Source organism: Pyxicephalus adspersus, chromosome Z (genome assembly GCF_032062135.1).
Source record: "Pyxicephalus adspersus chromosome Z, UCB_Pads_2.0, whole genome shotgun sequence".
Lineage (NCBI taxonomy): Eukaryota > Metazoa > Chordata > Amphibia > Anura > Pyxicephalidae > Pyxicephalus > Pyxicephalus adspersus.
The window spans coordinates 53,501,725-53,519,907 of record NC_092871.1 but is presented as its reverse complement, the minus strand read 5'-3'; the positions used below and the strand labels follow the sequence as shown (position 1 = coordinate 53,519,907).

General features: G+C 39.6%; 2 protein-coding genes across 3 annotated transcripts; one reads left to right on the top strand and one right to left on the bottom strand.

The window, feature by feature from the left end:
- The first annotated feature begins 226 nt into the window (after nt 1-226).
- On the top strand, nt 227-5,164 carry LOC140343351 (tubulin beta chain-like). Its single transcript, XM_072430003.1, has 4 exons — nt 227-382; nt 2,770-2,878; nt 2,956-3,066; nt 3,552-5,164. The coding sequence occupies exons 1-4, from the start codon at nt 326-328 to the stop codon at nt 4,604-4,606; spliced, it is 1,332 nt and encodes a 443-aa protein (XP_072286104.1). The 5' UTR covers nt 227-325; the 3' UTR covers nt 4,607-5,164.
- Nucleotides 5,094-17,820, bottom strand: CIMIP2A (ciliary microtubule inner protein 2A). 2 transcript variants are annotated; one of them, XM_072430006.1, is made up of 7 exons: nt 17,687-17,820; nt 16,529-16,698; nt 15,912-16,009; nt 14,872-14,950; nt 11,232-11,326; nt 6,506-6,623; nt 5,094-5,255 (listed from the first exon to the last, which is right to left on the bottom strand). In XM_072430006.1, the coding sequence occupies exons 1-7, from the start codon at nt 17,743-17,745 to the stop codon at nt 5,185-5,187; spliced, it is 690 nt and encodes a 229-aa protein (XP_072286107.1). In that variant the 5' UTR covers nt 17,746-17,820; the 3' UTR covers nt 5,094-5,184. The 2 variants fall into 2 exon arrangements, with proteins under 2 accessions (XP_072286107.1, XP_072286105.1); XM_072430004.1 differs by lacking the exon at nt 5,094-5,255 and adding an exon at nt 5,671-5,816.
- Nucleotides 17,821-18,183: the final 363 nt, after the last annotated feature.

The window sequence follows — 18,183 nt, the reverse complement described above, 5'->3', positions numbered from 1 at the left end:
CTTTAAGCGCATTGCAGTGGTTACGAAGATGCTCTTTGGGCACCGCCCCTGCACAGAAAGACCAGCCAATCGTAAAGCACAGTGAATTATTTGAATGGAACCAGTCCGTGCGTTTCCAAGACAGGTGACAAGCGACTGACAGGAAACCAATCACAAGCTACGAAAGCTTGACTGACAGGTTTTGGGAACAATCGCTTCTTTTTCAGTCGGTCGTCCCACCGACTGGCTGACCAATGGTAGAGAGAGGACTCGCCTATAAAAGAAGCTGCGCTTAGTAGTTAGTACGTTGATCTCGGGACTTCTAGGAAACGTGTGTGTAGCAGTCATGAGGGAGATTGTGCACCTGCAGGCTGGTCAATGCGGCAACCAGATTGGAGCTAAGGTGAGATATTGGGTTGACAGGGGTAGCCGACGCCGTCTGTGTGCAGTTATACTATTTATATGCTTCGGTGGCGGTGAAGGTCCTTCGTACCCTTTCCATGAATGTATTAAATTATTCAGTGGGAATCCATAGGGACGGAATTGTTTGATCATGGAAACAATTTAAATCTTTATCTTGCTTTTGAAATGTAAAAAATCCGGCTTAAACGGCCTTTCCCGCTTTTTTAACTCGGTCGCTGTGACGTGTTCTGTCGTGGTGGGCGTGGTTTTGGCAAAGACCGTGGTATATCAACCTGTCATGTCACGTGTCCAGCAGATTTCTAAATTCCAGTGAAAGTTGGCGGGATCAAGGGTTACTATGGTGATCATTCATCCCTTGTGACGTGCGGGACACGTGCGATCTGCTGTACCGCATGTGCGATTGATCAATAGCCATTCGATCGGGTTGTACAATGTAATATTATTTCAAAGTAACTTTCCCCACCTTGTCATTCGGTGGTTGCAGATATCAGATCTGCACGTAAAAGCTGTCAGATTTTACTGGAATAGATCATTGCTATGAAGTGATGACATGGCTTCTGCTGCATTTTACAAACGAATTGTTTAGAGTGCAGAATCTGCTCAGAAAAAGATCATCATTATAAAGGAAACCAGCAGGCCCATTAAAAGCCTTCACATGGATTTTATGGAAATTAAAACATAGGTTAGGGTATGGCATCCAGCTTAGTCCATGGAGAGATCCCAAGGAAAGTCAAATACAGAATGACAATAAAATGCTGCAAATCAAAATTGGGCTGACTGCAAGGGAATGATGTGCTCCTGCCATGTGAAATGAGGGGATGTGCTGGGTGAACCATCTGTTATGATATTACACAGTATTTATATAGCGCCATCATATTACGCACTGCTATATAAACTCCATGGTCCTCACTAGCTGTCACACCTAAAAGAGGATCACAATCCAATGTCCCTACCATAGCCATGTCTTAGGGTAATTGTCTTCCCCCCTCCCAAAAACTAACCTTAACGGCTTGTTTTTGGGATGTGGGAGGAAATGTGCAAACACCATGCAGATAATGTCCTGGCTGAGAAAATGGCTGAGATAATGTCCTGGCTGAGTGCTGCAAAAGCCAGAGTGCTAACCCCTAAACCACCATGCTGCCCATCTGTAATTAGGGGCTGTAATGTCTGCAGGGACTTTCTACAGGAAAGTCTGGGTCTGCTTGGTATCATCTGCCTACTATAGGGGGGCATTGCAGCAATATACAGCTATCTACTAAACTCAAAGTTTAAAATCCTCAGTAAAAGCTTTGAAGGTCACTTTTGCTTTTCAATAGTTGAAGCTGCTTAGAGGAGTCTGATGTTCAGAACCCTACGGCAAGCTTGAGCTCACTAACTTTCCCAATACAAATGCAGCCTTCAACCTAGAAATTTTTTTTTAAAGCTGAGTGGAAAGAAGCTGTAGGTGGGTGGCGGGCGCTGTTTTGTGACCTAACTCATCAGTAACCACCCAAAAACATCCTGGTGGTGGTTAAGTGCCAGGTGGTGAGTCTGCCTAAAAAGGACTGGTGAGAACACTCAAAATAAAATGTATATTGGCCATAGTACACATCATAAAATCTATCTTCCCTACATAAAGACTGAGCAGAATTGTATAAAAAATGCTACGTATGGGATGTGAAAATAACACCTACAGATTCTATTACTGTACATCAGTGGTCCCCAACCTTTGACAGCAGGGCTCGGTAACAGACTAACATTTTGCCATGGCCCTGTATATGTACAGCTTACACTACTCTGCTATTCTCAGCAGCTCCCCCTGCTGTCAGCTCACTAGCTAGGAATAGCAGAGTAAGAGAGCAGTCTGAGTAGAGACGCCTGCTGGTTGCACTTCTGCTGTCACCTTATCGCTAGTTTTAGAGCCATCTAAGGAGGGCTGTCAGTGCTCTGCCTTTGTGGCCCCCAACTCACCAGCCACTGCCCAGGGTTGGGGCAAACTTATGCATATGACTTGTGCCTGATAATGGTGTGGTTTGCTCTTTTATGAATGGCTGTTGTCGCTGCCAACCTTCATAAAAGATAACTGGAATTACAGCCTATTAAGTGTCCCTCCTCTGCTCATCTTCCAATGAAAGCAGCAGGGCAGATGTGAATAAGTACAGGGCCTTGTTTTCATGCAATGAATTACAGCAGATATGTATAAATCATAAATCCCGTTTCACATTAACGTAAAAGCTGCAGGTGATGTGTAAGGGTAATGGGATCAGGCTGCTAAAAGAAAACATTTGAGAACACAGCTTATCTAGCAGATTGAATTACTGTATGGCATACACAGGAAAGTGATGGCTTGTTGCTCTTCTCATAAAATTTAATATTTTTATTTTCTAGTTCTGGGAAGTAATCAGTGATGAACATGGCATTGACCCAACTGGCTCTTACCATGGTGACAGTGATCTCCAGCTGGAAAGAATAAATGTCTATTACAATGAAGCGGCAGGTGAGGTTTTCTGCATCTCTTGTGCTTCTCCTGCAGCTGGTAGTTTACAAGATACTTAGTCTAATGTCTTTTTGCAGGTGGCAAATATGTTCCCCGTGCCATTCTGGTGGATCTTGAGCCAGGCACAATGGACTCTGTGCGATCTGGACCCTTCGGGCAGATCTTCAGACCAGACAACTTTGTTTTTGGTAAGTTGGATAGCCATGCAATCTTATCATATTCTAGACCAGAAAATCGTGGCATTTAACCTCATAGTACTGCTATGGAAAATTAACAATAGATATGTTGTGGAGTGGTAATGCCCATTCTCACTTGACAGTACTGGTTTTCACTGGCTACCCTGTTTGGTTTTGTGGTTTTGGTTATTTTTCTGCATTCATGCATATGATCAGCTCCCTTGACATATTGACTGCAGAGAAACCCTTGAAGTTGTCATCTCTAAAGGAACCCCTGCTAAAAACATATCCTAATAACACTGCTGGGATCAGCAACATGAAGGTCTCAACAATGTTGACATCTGCAAGCTCCCTCACGGTGCCAACCTCTCCAGGCTTGGCGTCTTTTTTTCATCTTAGTTGACTAACCTTGATAGGCTATTTTGTTTCTGCCATTAAAGAAGTTAAGCTCTTGGTGTATTGTCTATAAATCTCAGGGGTTTTTTTTCTCCCCTCAGGTCAGAGCGGTGCTGGAAACAACTGGGCAAAGGGTCACTACACAGAGGGAGCAGAACTGGTTGACTCTGTATTGGATGTTGTAAGGAAGGAAGCGGAAAGCTGTGACTGTCTCCAGGGCTTCCAGCTCACACACTCCCTGGGTGGTGGTACTGGTTCTGGTATGGGTACACTCCTTATTAGCAAGATCAGAGAAGAATATCCAGACAGAATCATGAACACTTTCAGCGTTGTGCCCTCCCCTAAAGTGTCCGATACTGTGGTAGAGCCCTATAATGCCACCCTGTCCGTACACCAGCTTGTAGAGAACACAGATGAGACCTATTGCATAGACAACGAAGCCCTGTATGATATCTGCTTCAGAACCCTCAAACTCACAACCCCCACCTATGGTGACCTGAACCATCTGGTATCAGCCACCATGAGTGGAGTCACCACATGTCTGCGTTTCCCTGGTCAGCTTAACGCTGACCTGCGTAAACTGGCTGTCAACATGGTACCCTTTCCTCGTCTGCACTTCTTCATGCCTGGGTTCGCTCCACTCACCAGCCGTGGTAGCCAGCAGTACCGTGCTTTAACAGTGCCTGAGTTGACACAGCAGATGTTTGATGCCAAGAACATGATGGCTGCCTGTGACCCACGTCATGGTCGCTATCTCACTGTAGCTGCTGTGTTCAGAGGCCGTATGTCTATGAAAGAGGTGGATGAGCAGATGTTGAATGTCCAGAACAAGAACAGCAGCTACTTTGTTGAATGGATTCCTAACAACGTGAAGACCGCTGTCTGTGACATCCCACCCCGAGGCCTGAAGATGGCTGCTACCTTCATTGGTAACAGCACAGCCATTCAGGAGCTGTTCAAGCGCATCTCTGAGCAGTTCACTGCTATGTTCCGCAGAAAGGCCTTCTTGCACTGGTACACTGGCGAGGGCATGGATGAGATGGAGTTTACTGAGGCAGAGAGCAATATGAATGACCTGGTGTCTGAATACCAACAGTACCAAGATGCCACAGCAGAAGAGGAGGGTGAATTTGAGGAGGAGGAAGAGGCTGCATAAACAAACCTATTCCAACTGTTGTAAATGTTCAAACCTTGTTTTTTACCTTCTCTCATACATGTTAGTTTACTTTTTCCATGTTTGTGTTCTTTTCATGTCCTTCAGAAGTCTTCAACTACTTACTTACTACTACCTACTACAGGTTTCAATATTGACTTTCTGAAATGGAACAATTGTGAAGTCAATTACTGATTTATGTTTTTAAGATCAATGATTGAGTATTAAAACCAGGTAATTAGCACTTGTAAAAGAAAGTTGACTGCCTGAACACCTTGGCAGATGCTTCCTTTCAATTGTAACATACCACCACATAGCACAGCCATTCAAGAGCTGGTTGAGCAGTTCACTGCTATGTTGGTACATCAGAAAGGGCATTGATAAAAGGAGGGAAGATAACTTTGGCATTTAGAATACATGATTCTACGGCCGGTAGAAGCTGTAAAACATGAACTAGTTCTTACTGCTGTATAACATATATATACTACTGTTCTTGACCAACATTCTTGTTAATATTTGTTACAATCTGTACAGAAGACTATTAAATGCATTTTTTTTCAAGTGACCTTGTCAGTGTCTTTTTATAATGAGTATTTGCAATACAACTGCCTGCTGGTGTTTCCAAAGGTGGATCCAAAACTGTCTCTGAAACCTGGTGGACAACAAAGCAAAATAGGTAATGATGTAACTGTCTGCTGCATATTTGGTAAAATACCAGGTTTTGTATTTAAAAAAACAAAACAAAAAAAAAAAAAAACGCCTTAAGCTTAACACCAATAGCTAAACAATTGTATTTTTATCCCAGCCTATAAATAAATGTATGGATGGAAGCTAAAATAAAAGCACTTTTCTATCTGAGAATAACAAGCTTTTATGAAGGGTTTCTGTTAATCTTCTCCCTCCTCCCTTGCTCCTCTTAAAGGATGGGACAGGGAAGCTTTCTGCTCCAGCTATGTCACTGGACACTAGCACATTTGTGAGGCCAAATGTTTGCTTTTTAACCCATCAAGTCCCCTCCATTATGGGTATAAAGCAAGCAAGCAAGTCTGCATTTAAACATTAAAAGATAAAGCAAATCAACCTTAAAGAGAAATTAAATTCAACAAAAACACCTTCAATCCCTCAGGGCAGTCGATCACTCTGGGGGTATCCAGCATCTGTCCGGGTGCTGCTGTTTTCTCTTCTGGGTTCTTCATCCTAGAACACCCAAACCCTGGTGGAAGATCAGGTGATGTAGGATGAAAAAAGATTTTTACCGTTCTCACATGAGATTGGCAAAAAGGCTCCTATGCATGCCCAAGATGCTCGGGCATGTGCATAAAGAGCGCCCAAGAGCCTCCTGGGATGCTTGACCTAGATATCCAGGGCGGCTTTGCGCTCCCATTCGTTCTCGACTGCATAGGGGTGGTTTTATTTTTTTTTTTTTTGTGTTGCAGCTAAAGAATCAAAACAGAATTTTTACCCTACATAAAAAGGTTCTCTACACTTTTATTTAAAGTTAGTTTTAGGTAGGCTTTGGTATTTATTCTGTGCTATTGCCAGTCACCTACACACCTGCAATCATTGAAGATTTGTGAATTATTTCACAAATGGTTATCCTTTAAACTGTTAAAGTATGTTCTTGACTTGTACTGCCAGATGACTGCAGAAACATCCAAATGTATCTGTATGGGTCTAGAACAATTAGTTAATCAGATCGGTATCAAAGAAAAGCCATATGTATTTTGACAATGTAGGCCTCAGCTATTGCATATGCTTATCCAGGTGGGCAAGAGGATTTTTATCTCAAAAGTTGGTGTGAGCATAGAAGGGCTTGGTTTCCTTATGCTTAATAGTCTTGACGTTAGCTTTGATAGAAACCAAAATATACAAAAAAGTTCTCTTGGGTTTTGATACACTTACCAGGAATGAAGCCTGTATACCTGGGTAGGAGACCAGCAGAACTATAAATTATAACACTGGGCCAATATGACTGCTTTACTTGCTTTTCAGATGTCATTGTAGGATATCTAATACGAGCCTAAGGCGGAAGAGATTGAAAATGTGGTTTGTTTAGTAGTGGTAATTAAAAGCTTCAAAGACACTGCCTGCTTTCTTCAAATATTAAAAGTTTTAGTGTTTTGTGTAGGAAATATGTTTAAAGCTAAACCTTAGAACTTTTGGACAGGCTCTTCTTCTGTACTGATTTTTGCCTATTGCTTTAACCATAGAAGCTCCTCATCAGTTGTGGGCATTACCACAGTTTTTAGAAAGCAAGTTACACAACCTGTTGCACCCTTCTACCAGCTATGATGTCTGCAGCAAGAAAGATCCATCCTATAATATAATGCCACTACTTAGTCTAAAAATTGGTTATGTAATAAAAACTGGTTTTTACTTAAAATTATTAGCATGCTGTTTGGGGGGATATTAGCAAATTAAACTTCAGTTTTAAAGCATATCTATGCTTGGCTTGTGGGGAGCTGGAGCGTTCTGTGACACCAAGGAAAAAAAAAATCTTCCATTATACCAAAAGACTGAGATTTTCCTTCTCTTGGTGTTTCAGCATTCTCTAAAAACATACATTCTTCCAAGGAAAATAAATAAAATAGTGGGGGGTGTAGAAATTTTTAGCAACTCCTTAGAAAATGATGTATGGAAAAACATCTTCAATAACTAAGAAAGCTTCCCATTTTATTCAGATCTAAATAAAAAATAATCTAATCCCACCTTCAACTTTCTATTTAATAATTTCCAGCCATGTGTAATGCCACATTTCACTACATATAAATCTGTCCTGTGTGTGTGTTCATAGTTCTTTACCTTCATAAGTAACAGCAGGCAAAAGGCCTAGTAACAATGAGAAGCTATTAATGTTTATTGCTGCAGGGATGTGTAGATACTGTGTCATTTCTACACAATAATATTTGTTGCTTTTATGGAAAGCAGAGGAGGGCTGGGTCCACCGATGCCCATAGTGATTAAGCTGTGGACCCACATAGGAAATGATTCATAAGGAAGAAGGGAATGTATTTTCTCATGTTACCAGTTCACAGTACTTCCCATGTCTTTTTTCATTATAATATAATAGATACTAATATAGTTTTTATCTATCACATATCAATGGCAGTTGTAAGAATAATTACTAGCACCTATGAAAGTGTCCGTAGACAAGTACCACACGTTGGGGCCAGAGTTCTTTGGTGCATCTTTGGTTACTTCATCTACTGACATGGAAAGAACTTCATGGCTCATTGCTTGGCCCCTGTCTAGTTGTAGATCACTCTCCAGGCCTTGGGGTTGGGGGGTTAACAACTTCCAACTAAAGCTACGTACACACTTCCAATTATTATCGTTTGTAGACGAACGATCGTATAGCACCGATCCTGTACATACAGATAACGACACGATCGTTCCACACACACACACATACACTCACATACACAATACAGCCTGTATCGATCAAATGTTCGTTCATTGCGCATGCTCAGAACATGCACGATCACTGAACGACCCTACACACGATAGATGGTCGATTGCCGATGGCCAATCGGTCGTTCGTCGTTCGTTCGTCATTCATTTCCAACGATAAAAATTGGACATGTGTACGCAGCTTAAGAAGGTCACCAGATATGGTAAACTTTCTTTTGCAATCCTCTGGATCCTGCTTTTGTTTCTTTCCAGACCTTGCCCAGCCCTGCATTCTCAGTTTTCTTTCGGCCATTGTCAACCCCTTCCTTATGTACCTTTCCTTGGTACCACAGAAAGTGCAAATAGGTCCAAATACTTATGTTTCTCAAAATAAACTGGCCTTGAATAAATCAATGAGAGCACTCTCCAACAAATGCAAGCCAGTGGAACCACTGCTTATAGCTCCCATTGTCTGTAGTTGTTAGGAAGTGCCCCCAGTCAAGAAAAAATGCAATCATTATTCATGCAATATATCCATTAAATAGTCATCTTGAATGCCTTAATTTTCAAAAGATTACCAATAGATTCAATACTAATTCTGATTCAAATGTCTAATCTATTACAATATAGTTTACAATGGTCCCTAACTCTAAACTACAATGTCACATTTACAAAAGTATTCAGACCTTCAACACTACATGAATATTAGTTTGGGTGCCTCCTATTTTTCTTTCTCACTGCTAAGATGTTTTTGCACCTTGATTAGAGTCTACCTGTGGTGAATTAAACTACTTGGACATGATTTTGAAAGGCACACAACTCTCTAGAAGGCCTCACAGCTGACAATGCATCCAAGCAAAAACCAAGCCACGAGGTCAAGGAACTGCCTGCAAAGCTCAGAGACAGGATTGTTGCAATGCACAGATCTAGGGAACGGTACAAAAAATGACTGCTGCACCATCATTATCGGGATTCTTGAAAAAATCAATTTAAAAAGTGAAGGGGTTCTGAATACCAAATGCATATATATTTGTAGATAGGACTATTATTCTTGATAGCACAAAACAATATAACATTACTAATGCTAAGTTGCTTGACAAAAAGCTCAGAAGTGAATTTATGACCATCCTAAATGAACCATTACCTTCACAGGTGCAAAAAGGGTAAAAAAAAATGCTAAAACAATGGGAACTATGGATCATGTGGCAAATGTCATAGTACACTAGGAGTGTGGGTCCCATAATCACATGCCTCCCAGTGATTTTAGAGTGGGGCAGGCTCAGAAAACAAATGTTTCCAGTTTAGGAGAATACAGTGCCCGTAGATATTCTCATTGAATGCGGCCGCATTTATTGAGAAAGATGTGTGATCCCCGAATGAATATGAATTATTTTTACTAGGATACTGCCCAAACCTAGCAGTAACATGTGCCGGTGAATGAATACTTGAATAGTAATCATTTTAGGGTCTAAAGGACAGTCCAACCCAAAACTGAAATTTTACATGATGTCTAAATATTGCACACATATTTATGAATACAAGTGGATCCAACTCCTAAGGCTCTTTTCCTACCACGTCTGAAGCTGTTGTAATACAATCTTGTTTTTAGGATTAGATGGTCAGTCTATATCTCTATGCAGTGTCTATTTTGTTCTTTGTGAAATGCACCACAAGGCACCCAAAATGCCATCTCCACCATCTCGTCATCAGCAGGAGACTGAGATTGGCTCCTGTTGCATAAATGTTCCAGGATCTTATAGTATCCCACACCTCCTGGGTAAATCGCAATATGTGGATAGACTGGGCATGCTGTCATTGCTGGACTAACTCCCAAAAGTTCCTGTAAAATTGTTACAGCATAACTATCTTCCACATCAATTACAGTTTGCAAGATGTGTTGGCACAGCTAAATTCCACAATCACTGCATTGAGGGTAATCCTTGGCTGTGGCTATGCACATTGCGAATTTCCCTCCCCACGCTAAACATAGGCAGATTAAAAGACACATGCAAGGCCTGTGGTTTTGGGTGTAGTCCTTCCAAATACATAAGAGGGGATAGATACAGCTATCCCATACACTGTATACATAGGAGGATTTAGAAAGAGCCCTACCATATTCATACTGACCAAAAGGGTTTGGATACATCCCTCCCACATACATACCAATAGGAATTGGATACAGCTATACCATATACATACCAAGATGGATTTGACACAGCCCTATTTCATACATACCTGTAGGGTTTAAAAAAAATGATACCATATACTTTGTGAACCGAGGCATTGGATACAGCCCTACAACACATATACCAAGAGGATTTGGATACCAACCATGTGGACTAAAATATAGGTCTCCTACATATGTACCAAAAGGGTTTGGAAAAGAGTTTGGATACAGCCCTTCAACATACATACTGAGGATAAGATTCAGTCAGACCATATCCATGCCTCTCCAACTGAAAGGGTTTGGATATGTCCCCTACCAAATACATGCTGAGAGGGTTGGAATTCAGCCAGTTGTGTATTATTTGCTAATGAGTTAACTGGCAGCATTCATATTTTCACCATGAAGCTGCAATCTTAAATAGACATCAAACTTCCAGGACATCAAACCATGACATCAAACTTACAGGAACTAACCTTAGAAACTATTATTTTACAAAATAAGTACAGGATGCTTGGAACAGACTTTCAGCACAAACATTAGAAAAGGAGGCTTTTAAAATGTTTTTAAAAGCCAGATTTTTAGTTTGACTTTTGCACCACTTTAACAGAAATCTGTACCTAAAAATACATATGTGGTCATTACTGAACTCCTCTGCTGAAAATGGCTGTTACTTTGTTTTGAATGCAATACTGGGACCAAGTGTTTAGGTCAGAACTGTGGTGTGACTTTAGCAGCCGCAAACTTGTTACAGGTCAGTAGACAAAACATATTAATCCCAGAGACAGCCAAGCAACTGATATTTTCAAGTGGACAGTAATGTCTGGCTCTAGTTTCTTTTAGGCTCAGGTCTCTTTTAGAATATGAATTTCACTGAAGAGCAAGAGTACAAAAATTATAAAGATGTGTTGGAAATGTTCCTAAAATGTACTTTTGTCATTAATGTGGTTATCTGGGAACTCCTTTTTCTGACCTGTGTGGTATCCATCAGAGGAATTCCCCCCCCCCCAAAAAAATGATTTCACTTATTGTGTTTGTGATAACTTTAAATCTTGCCTCAAATTTTGTCCTTACCTGGCTGAGATCAAATTCGTCCATACAAGCCTTGACCCCTGGTATGTAACTGATACCCATAGTAAATCTGGAACGGGGGATAAAACCAGTGTAACCTTGTTGTGGAAGAAAAAAGTAATATTTAGTGATAGAATTTTCAAGTGACAAAAGTGTCACTGCCATTTACACTGAAACATAATATTTATGTGTGTTATCTTAAATTAAAATGATAGAATAAAAGTATACTTTTAAGTATCACTCAATATTAGATGTAGGTACAACACATTTATGACCTGGCTGTGTTTTGGCTTCATGATGGCATTTATTACCCAGAGTAAAGTGAATCTGTCCTGGCCCGAAATGAGTTAAAGGAAAGTAATCAGAATCGAGTGCAGTCACCAAGTACTTATTAGTAATTGTCTATTTAAGGTCAGACATTAGACATTAGCATAGTAGGGAGGTCGTGCTATAGGAGGGCAGATGTTAATCTATAGGTGGAACCATATTTAACTCTGTTGTCCCTTCTGCAATAAAAAAAAAATCTTCCATTTTACCTAAATTCAATGGGGACCACAGGGATCAACCTGAAGACCAAGGCTAATGTCATATTAGTCACCCTGTTGCTGGTGAGAAATCACAACTGGAAGAATAATATTATTATTATTACACAGTATTTATATAGCGCCGACATAATACGCAGCGGTTAACAAAGTCCAAAGTCGTGTCACTAACTGTCCCACAAAGCAGCTCACAATCTAATGTCCCTACTATAGTCATATGTCATTAGTACAGTCTAAGGTCAATTTTAGGGGGACTCCAATTAACCTAACTGCATGTTTTTGGAATGTGGGAGGGAACCGGGTACCTCGAGGAAGCCCACGCAAATTTGGGGAGAACATGCAAACTCCATGCAGATAATGTCCTGGACGAGATTGTAAATGTGCAGAATAGCTAAAATGTGCAGGGAGAACACTCATTTACTTGTATGTGTTGCTCCATGGCTGGCCAAAACATTGTCCACCCACCAGGTAAGGAAGCAACACATGCAAGCTGGTGAATGTTTCACCCCCTGCAGGGATCCTGCCACTTGTGATATTTTATTAGTGACAGGATCTTGGTAGGTGTGACATTGGCTTAAAATAGATACCTGCAGACAACACAAGGTACTGCAGCACAGTAGTTTCTTTAGATAGACTGGCTTAAATAAATTCTACTAATGGCTACCTGTGTAACAGACAATGTACTGAACACCAATCCTAATAAATGCTGAAATAAATAATTAGAATGCTATGTACCTTACCTATACCTTGGCATTGGTCAAGTGGATTCCATTGCTATAAAGAATTTTTTTGAGAACTTACATCAGAATGCTGTTTAAGTAGAGCTTCACTTAGGCCAGCTCTAAGTGAATGAAAAAATAAAAAATGATCATGATGATGTAAAAATGACTGCCTTGTCATAGGGCTATGATTTAAAAAGATTAACAAAATTATGAGTGTGGAAAATCTGACTGCCACTATATACAGTACAGTATGGTACAGAAAATGAATTCTTGCTTACCTGGCAGGTTTGGAAGCAAAGTTGAAATGCTAAAGAATTTTTTTAGTCATTGTCTATAAGTAGGAAGTAATCTGGGTTTATAATATGTGGTACAAGCATGGATCGCTTGAATTGTAGTTTTTTATTCAAGATTCAAAAAATTAGTTTCTCCAGTCTTTCCTAGTGTGTTTTTCTTTTGTTGCCATCGTATTTGTCAAGAATGTTTTCTTTTATGAGAGTGTAGTGTTTTGGGGATTGTTTCCTTGATATTCTCTATGTGGGTTTGTTATTTGGAATATTTTTTTCTTTAGGATAAATATATAAAGAATATTTTTTAAAAAAATTGAAAGATTTATTCTTTTGTGTGTCACAATATAAGATATATTACAATAATAATAGGACACCCCAAGTGAATGGAAATGTCTGCATTAGGGTTACAGAAAAAAAAAAAAACGCCACAAAAATAGGAGATGTTACAACAACCTTCAGTAAGTTATCTAAAACAAAAGAAAAAATAGTTTTTGTGTCTGATGTAGGAGAATATCCCATTATATGACCTCCCAGTGTAAAAACAAAAATGTAATGTATTGCAGCAAAACAGACCTTATTTGTGATGGCTGTATTAGTTTTCTTTTTCTATTTGAATTTTTTCTTTTATATGAGAATGTAGTATCATGTGGATTGTTTCCCTGATTTTCACTATGTGGGTTTGTTTTTTGGGATTATTTATTTCTTTAGAACAAATAAATAAAGAATAATTAAAAACATTTGAAAGATTTATTCTCTTGTATATTAAAATATAAGATAATATACAATATTAATGGGACACCCCAAGTGAATAGAAATGACTGCATTAAGGATACAGGAAAAAACAAAAACTGCCACAAAAAATAAGAGATGTTACAATAACCTTCCAAATTATCTCAAACAATAGAAAAAACAGATTTTGGTGACTGATGTAGGAGAATATCTCATTATATGACCTCACGGTCTAAAAACGTACAAGATATATTTGCTAATTATGGCTCTGTGGGTAGCACTGTCCTTGCAGCAATACTATCTCAGGTTTGAATTTTATCCAGGGTACTGCCTACATGGAGTATTATGTTCTATCTGTATTATTGTTGTCCAACCCCCAAATTTAGCCTTAGACTATTTTAGGGATTGTGAACCTCTTTGTGAGTGACATGACTATGGATAATGCTGCATACAAGTAGTCTCGTCTGTAACATCCTCCTCTCTGCTATTCTGCTAACCCGACTCTTTCTTCTACAATCTATTATGAATGCTGCAGCCAGACTTATCCATCCTTCCCACCACTCTTCTTCTGCTGCCTCACTGCCTTTTCACTGGCGTCCAATTCACCTGACAATCAAATTCAAGCTCCTGTGCTTTGCTTGGTAAAAAAAATACTCCCCTAGCCACTCTCTCCTCTCCTCCAATGAACTACTACTGACTTCCTCACTCAAAACCTCATCACAGGAACAGCTCCCAAACATTTCTAGAGCTGCCCAAACTCTCAGGAATGGTCTTACTCGTCCTATTCGGCTTGCTCCTACTTTCTGCTCATTAAAAGAGCACTCAAACCCCATCTTTTCAAACTTGCCTACCCATCTTCCTTTGTCTCCTAAAACCATCACTACCTCTCACCACTACCTATCCCCTTCTATTGTGTGTTACTTCCCCCACCTCCCAAAAGATGATTCAAAGCTAGTCATTTTAAAGGACTTTCATAAAGCAGAACCATACATCTAAACCAGGGGTCAGCCAACTCCGGCCTTCAGGCCACATACGGCCAAGTTGGTAGTTTGTTCCTGCCTAACGCCCCCTGGCCGATCCGACCTAATGCCAGCCAGCAACCCGGCGAAGCTCCGGTGCCGCCTCCTTGCTGTGGCTGCCCTATTTATTGCAGCCAGCGTTGATACTTTTGCCGCTGCAGTAAATAGGGAACGCTCCCTGAAGGGAAATCCCCATCACTTCAGGGGGGGTTCTCTGGTGGTGGGTGGAGCCATTAGGGCGGGAGTCCGGCCTAGAGTGCTCCCGCCCACCTCTGAAATGGCCTAGAGGCCATAAAAGTTTGCCGACCCCTGATCTAAAACAACCAGAGTATTTGTTGCCTTACCTGTTATGGCCTTACGTTGTAATGATATAGGTAATTCTATTTTTGGATGTTTCGTTGCCAAGTCTGGGGATGGAATAGCCTAAAAACATACAAGTATAAATATTATTTTTTTGCTAAAAATATTCTCACTAGTGAAGCATCTTTTTGACATCCTTTAACCGTGACTAACAAGGACCACCTATTGCAAGAGGAGTCTGTGTTCAGGCCGTCCGTAGTAGTCCAGCGGTGTAAGCCCTAATGTGTATATAAATCCAAGAACAAAAATGTAATGTATTCAGCTAAACAGACCTTATGTGTGATGCCTATATTAGTTTCCTTTTTTATCTTTGTTCACATTTAGATATACCTTAAACTGAACATGTGAAAAACCCAAAATGTTCACCCAAAGATTACTTGTGGTGAAATTTGTTTGTTAAAATGATCAGCAGATACAGAAATACATGCAACTAACTAAACAACTATTGTGTTGTGGTATTGTACTGAAAATCTGATTTTGAATAGGTGTACAATAGTCATTGTACTAACATTCTCTGTTTTCAAAGTTTTATCTCTCCTGTTGTAGTTTTTCAATATTTCTAAATATGTCCAAGCAGTCCAATAGGGACAAACTGTTTTATATTTAGTTCCAGAACTCAAGTAAGTTTTTTTCTGCCTAAATCCTGCTGGGGAGATTTTACCTGCACTTTCTGCCCTAGAGACACAAAAAGAAACATGAAGAAATCTCTGAATAGTAAATGGAACATTTTGAGAATTGTCCTCTGAACATGTGTCCCCGCTAAAGGATTTTTACTAACATCTTGCTTTGGTGACTGCTTTACCATTTTAGATTCCGCCTTATTTTCTTCCATAGTGACAGATAGTCATCCTGACAAATAGTGTATCTCCCCAGTGCAAACACAGACAGCAATAAAACATGACAGCGGTTCAACACCTTTTTCACTCTATCCAAAAAAAAATGTCCCTACAACTATTTAGGTATTGACGTTTTTATGGTAATGTTTTTTAGATAGATATGAAAACTTAAGTATGACATACAGTACCTCAATCGTTGCGTCATGGTGGTTGGTTTGATAACAGCAATACCTCTCCATGTTCCTGATGAAAATGCCATGTTGTTCTTGTAATACAGGTAGTTGACCTGTAGGGGAGAACAAACGTAAAAGTCTCTATATATATATTATTATTATTATTATTATTATTATTATCAAACAGGATTTATATAGCGCCAACATATTACGCAGCGCTGTACATTAAATAGGGATTGCAAATGACAGACTAATACAGACAGTGATACAGGAGGAGAGGACCCTGCCCATATATTGTCTATGCAACATCATTTTAAAAACTATCAATATAACACTAAACCTCAAACCAAACAGCAGGTCATAATGCTGAAATATTATTGAAGATAAACAATATTACAATGTTGATTTATTTTATTTCATGAATTTCCAGTAAACATACAATATAATGTCCATACAAGAAGGAGACAAGTGTGCTAAAGAGTTCCCAAATAGGGGCTAATAATTGACAATTTTCCTTTCTAAGGCATATAAGCAAAAGTTAGCATGCCTTTTATTTGTTGGGGTAATTGATGAAAAGCATTTGCTTGGCATTACTTAGTAGATATATATTCATATATCAAGAGGTCTCTTACCTCCAAATCCAGATGGTATCTTGCCATTAGTCTGTTGTAATTCAGGGAGTTCAATTCTTCCTTGTTTGTGCGGATGTTTATTGGGAAACTGCATTGACTGGGAGTGACTTGCCTTGGGGAGGTTTACCAAAAGTTGGTTACCATTCTGATAACAGGGCTGGGTGTAAAATCTGCCATACCAATTAAACCACAGAGTACATATACATCAATATACTTACACAAGCCTTAAATTACATTGACAATAAAGAATTTACTTTGCCCACATCACTCATTCTGACGTGCACTAGGAAATATTAGCTGAATTCAGGCTAGTATGAGCTAAATAGACATTTTTAATCTCTCCCTGCAATGACTCCCAGTGTTACCCACGTGAAATATTTTACCTGCTACAATGCATTAATCCTTAATATAATAGACCTAATAAAACATCTGTAAGCTGGAGTTTTGCTGAATGTTTTTTGTGGATATTAAATAGGTTTCCCAAATAATCATTTTTGGCGTCTGAAAATGAGGGTGGCTGTTTTTAGTCTGCATTTTGACACCAATATCTTTTATTGCTTACACCTGAAAAAAAGGTGACCATGTCCAAAACAAGCAATAGCTACTTACAGACCCTTTGGGCTTGTGGTGAGAAGCAATGGGAACAGCAGTTCCTGGGGGACTCCCGATGCTGGACACCTTGCCAGCCCCTTGGCTGCCTCTACCACTGAGCTGGTTTTTAATAAACCAGCATTTGAACATTTTATAATGAGTGGTACTTAGCCACTTAGTACTTCCCTCATTAATTCTCTAAGAATGACCACAGGTGAGGCGCTTCATGTAGTATTTCACCCCTGGGTGTGGCTCATGGGTCACTAACCCCCAAAAAAGGTAACCATAAAAAAAGACCTGATTTTCCCATGCATAGAGGCACAGTTTAGCCATTACCAGTCACTTTCGCGCTGAACAGGTTAGAAATTTAGGCCCTGTGCATTGGAAGTTCTCCTCCACATAATATAGTTAATAAGGTTTGTATGAACCAAAAAAAAAAATTGAGCTGGCTGACATAATGCAATAACAGTCCTTATTTAGCATTAGTGATTTTGACACCTACTCCAGCAATAATAGAAAAAATCTACATCTACATCCGAATTTTTCTCAAACAGGTACAATACTCACACTGGTTTGGGCTGGTAATGTTTTGGGGTCAGGAGAAAATTTTTTGATTTCTGAGACATTGTTGCACACTGTAGCCCCGTTGGTTCTCAATTTCAGAGAGGAAAAGTCACTTGACGGTTGGAGTCACTAACCGCTGTTCAAGACAACACAGTTGTGGTGTCCTCTGCACTGCCAGAGGACATAAAAAAATATTTTATTTTTTGGTGTGCTTATATTTTATAAACTGATAGATGCAGACAGCACCTGAATACGTTTTGTTACAGTGTAGAAAGAACGTATCTACATGTTAGGACTGAGAATAATGGTAACTGATGGCATCAGAAGTTCTGGTCTAGGCATCAATAGGGGTCGAGAAAAGAGAGAGATTAAAAAGAGAGAGAGAAACAGAACACACATACACACTAAAATATAAAGTTGTCCCAAAACCATTTAGTTTCTCTTTAAGATAAAATTATATATTTCTTACATAAACAAAACTGATATGTAATTAGGGTCAT

What these genes read in the sequence shown, in the direction of transcription:
- LOC140343351 (XM_072430003.1), top strand. Translation starts at nt 326, where the DNA reads ATGAGGGAGATTGTGCACCTGCAGGCTGGTCAATGCGGCAACCAGATT. An exon ending in GCAACCAGATTGGAGCTAAG is followed by an intron (nt 383 to 2,769) that starts GTGAGATATTGG and finishes TTTATTTTCTAG; the next exon opens with TTCTGGGAAGTAATCAGTGA. An exon ending in ACCAGACAACTTTGTTTTTG is followed by an intron (nt 3,067 to 3,551) that starts GTAAGTTGGATA and finishes TTCTCCCCTCAG; the next exon opens with GTCAGAGCGGTGCTGGAAAC.
- CIMIP2A (XM_072430004.1), bottom strand. Translation starts at nt 17,745, where the DNA reads ATGTCTCAGAAATCAAAAAATTTTCTCCTGACCCCAAAACATTACCAG. An exon ending in ACCATGACGCAACGATTGAG is followed by an intron (nt 14,951 to 15,911) that starts GTACTGTATGTC and finishes GTATGTTTTTAG; the next exon opens with GCTATTCCATCCCCAGACTT. An exon ending in ACAACGTAAGGCCATAACAG is followed by an intron (nt 11,327 to 14,871) that starts GTAAGGCAACAA and finishes TTCCACAACAAG; the next exon opens with GTTACACTGGTTTTATCCCC.